General features: G+C 51.5%; 1 protein-coding gene across 1 annotated transcript; it reads left to right on the forward strand.

Annotated features, from left to right (window-relative positions):
* Positions 1-533: 533 nt before the first annotated feature.
* LOC119310225 (protein MIZU-KUSSEI 1-like) lies at positions 534-1589 on the forward strand. The gene has a single exon (XM_037586042.1). The coding sequence runs from the start codon at positions 606-608 to the stop codon at positions 1371-1373; it is 768 nt and encodes a 255-aa protein (XP_037441939.1). The 5' UTR covers positions 534-605; the 3' UTR covers positions 1374-1589.
* The last annotated feature ends 1744 nt before the right edge of the window (positions 1590-3333 follow it).

Genomic DNA, 3333 nt, shown 5'->3' on the forward strand with positions numbered 1-3333 from the left:
GGGTGCCTGCAGCTGAAGAGACGGAAGTGAGGGCCTCCTGCCCCTTCCTTTCCTCGTCCACGTCATCAGCGAAACGTGGCGGTACCACCAATGGCTTGGAGATCTCCCGGGCCGGTGGGTGTGCTGGCGGTGATATGCGAGCATCAAACATCATCGGCGATAACTCATGATTCGCCGGGTCATCCATCTCGACTCTGTGGTAGCAACTATATACAGTACAACATCCATTTAGATACACTCATTTCAACGACAGCTAACCCCGAACGGAGGGAGTACTCAGTGGACGGTAGTCAGTACAACATAAGTGTACCTAAGAATTGTACAAGGAGCACGGATCGAACTATATGGAAATGCATGTCAGGTCACGCTCAGATGCAGAGGGGACGCCCGGACCGATCCAAGCAGCAGCAGGTAAACGATGAGTTCGATCAGGCTCCACGATGGTACGGTACACAGCGCAATAACGACGAGCCAACCTCTTTCCCTCGTCCCTATGGCTGGCCGGCTGGCTATATATCCGCACGACAAGGGAAGCCCCTTTGCTTAAGAAAAAAGCCTCGCTGCACCAACTCGATCGCCAAGTACAGGTTCTATCTCACTCGTCGATGCCGTCTTTCATCGACGGCCCCAGTCTCCGGTCGCTGCTCCGGCCGTCCACAAACGGGCGCCGGACCAAGACCCCAGACAGCGCCGGTGGCGGCGGCGGCGACGGCAAAGGAGGCGGGCATGGAGGAGGGATCTTCAAGATGTTCAAGCTCATGCCGATGCTCTCGTCGGGGTGCAAGATGGTGGCGCTGCTGGGCCGGCACAACAGCAGGGCGCTCCTCGCCGACCACGCGACGACGGTGACGCTCTTCGGCCACCGGCGCGGCCGCGTCAGCCTGGCCATCCACGAGGACACCCGCGCGCCGCCGGTGTTCCTCATCGAGCTGCCCATGCTCACCAGCGCGCTGCACAAGGAGATCGCGTCCGGGGTGGTCAAGCTCGCGCTGGAGAGCGACACCCGCAGCGCGCGCCGCCGGCTCGTGGAGGAGTACGTGTGGGCCGTCTTCTGCAACGGCCGCAAGGCCGGCTACTCCATCCGCCGCAAGGACGCCTCCGACGACGAGCGCCACGTCATGCGCCTGCTCCGCGGCGTCTCCATGGGCGCCGGCGTGCTGCCGGCCGCGCCCGAGAAGGACGGCGGCGTGCCCGCGGGGCCCGACGGGGAGCTCACGTACGTGCGCGCCCGCGTCGAGCGCGTCGTCGGCTCCAAGGACTCCGAGGCGTTCTACATGATCAACCCCCACGAGGGTGGCGTTGGAGGCGACGGTGGCGGCGACGACGACGGCAGCGCACCGGAGCTGAGCATTTTCCTAGTGAGAATGAAGTGAACAAAGTAAAGAGATCAGTGCTTCGTCTTCCGTATAGTAGCAACTCCAATGCAGCGACCCAAACAGACGCTTATTTTGCTTCTCTTTCTGGATACCCTCAATCCCTCATGCGAGCAGGTCACATCAGTTTTCGGCGAAATTGGAATATACATAGAGAGATTATGTGTAATATAGCAAGTTTAATGTACATATCCATCCATGCTGGACAGTTACCTCTGCCCTTCTCAGTTGGGACGAGACTGAATTCCTGCTGCGAGTCGTTGACAGATCAGTTGCCTAGAAAGGTAAAAATACAACAGATCACAGCAAAAAATCAAATCAGTTTAGAACTTTAGATCTTAATTACCAATTGTTCTTGTTACAGAACCACTGCAGTATATCCTCACTGTAAGTACAAGAAACTTCAGAGTTCTAGCTTAGCTAGAGCGTGATTTTTCTCAGCTTTAAGTTATTATATGCAGCAACAACAGTTATAATAGTAAGTAGCTATCGATCAGCATCAATCCAGCATGGCAGTTGGCAGATGGATGCAAGCATCGCCCTTGGACAGGTTCTGGTCCTGAAACTGATCGAATGGCAATCATCTTCAGTGCTGCGTGTGGGGCGGTTCATCTTTCAAGATGCATGGCATGGGGCGACCTATGCGTCTAGTGTAGTCCATCCTCGCATCGCATGCAGGCTGGGCCACCATGCACGATCTGGATTAATGGGAATGTCCATGATGAACTACTGTTAGCGTTCGATTGGTGGTGAGAGGTGTACATCATTAACTTTCCAGCTCGCCTTCGTACCCTCCCAGCCTCTCTCTGTGGGCATGCACGCATCATCCGGCCATGAATCTCTTCACAAATGGAATCGGTTACGTGTGGTTGCTCCAAGTCCACAAGGCTTGAACAGAGGGTGAGCCAGCTTACGAGTGTGCACCGACGCCGGACGTCGATATCATTTAGTATGTCTAGAGGAGGGTTAATAGACTACAAGCAAAACCTAGGAGATTTTTTCTTCTCAATTTTAAGTTATTGGCAAATTTTAAACTTAGCTAGCGGTTGTCTAAGACTTTCTACATTGCAAACCTACAAGAGTGAGGAGACAAAATTGAAACTTGCATAAATAAGAGGTAGGATTAGGAGATTGCAGACACAAGGAGGTTTGAAGAACATTTTCCCCGTGATACAAACAGTTGGTGCTATGCTACTCCATGTTGATGTAGACATCGAATCATGGAGGTTTAGGATCTCTACGCCTATTTCCGGGGAGCAACCATTAGTAGAAAACAGGGCATTGGTCCTGATTCCTAAGGGCCTTTAGTCCCGCTTCTACAACCGGGACTAAAAGCCCCCACTTATAGTCCCGGTTGTGTTACGAACCGGGACTTAAGGAGCTCCACGTGGCCGCTGGCGGGCGTCTAGACAGGAGGATCTTTAGTCCCGGTTGGTAACAAAGGCAACCACGCGTCAGCACCTACCAAGCGCTGTGTTTATTTTTTGAAATGAGGGGTTTAGGATTTTGGAGGGTTTAGGGGTTTCATATTGTGTTTCCCCCTTTTCTTTTTGTGTTTACCATTCAATTCTTTTACATTAGGGTTTTCGTTTTTATTTTAGGTTTTCCATTCAACTCGACGCTAGCTACTACATATAGCAATGAAGGAACCATTACACAAATCGCCATGAATATAGAGAGAAGTGACCTCTCTTTCTTCATGCTTGGTCGAACAACAAGTTTTCATATATCTATTCGACGCTACTACGTATAGTACATGTTCATGCATATATACAATGTAACATCTCTTACGATCCATAATATCTAATTACCAACATTCACTACCAATTCTCGATGGTATTCTCCGGTTTTAGCTATGATCTCTTAAAGAATCCCACCAATTCCTCTTGAATTGCTTGTATGCGAGCCTTTGGTAGGAGTTCGCCCCGCTTCCATTCGATCTAATCTAAAGAAGGGGATT

Source organism: Triticum dicoccoides, chromosome 5B (assembly GCF_002162155.2).
Source record: "Triticum dicoccoides isolate Atlit2015 ecotype Zavitan chromosome 5B, WEW_v2.0, whole genome shotgun sequence".
NCBI classification, from domain to species: domain Eukaryota; kingdom Viridiplantae; phylum Streptophyta; class Magnoliopsida; order Poales; family Poaceae; genus Triticum; species Triticum dicoccoides.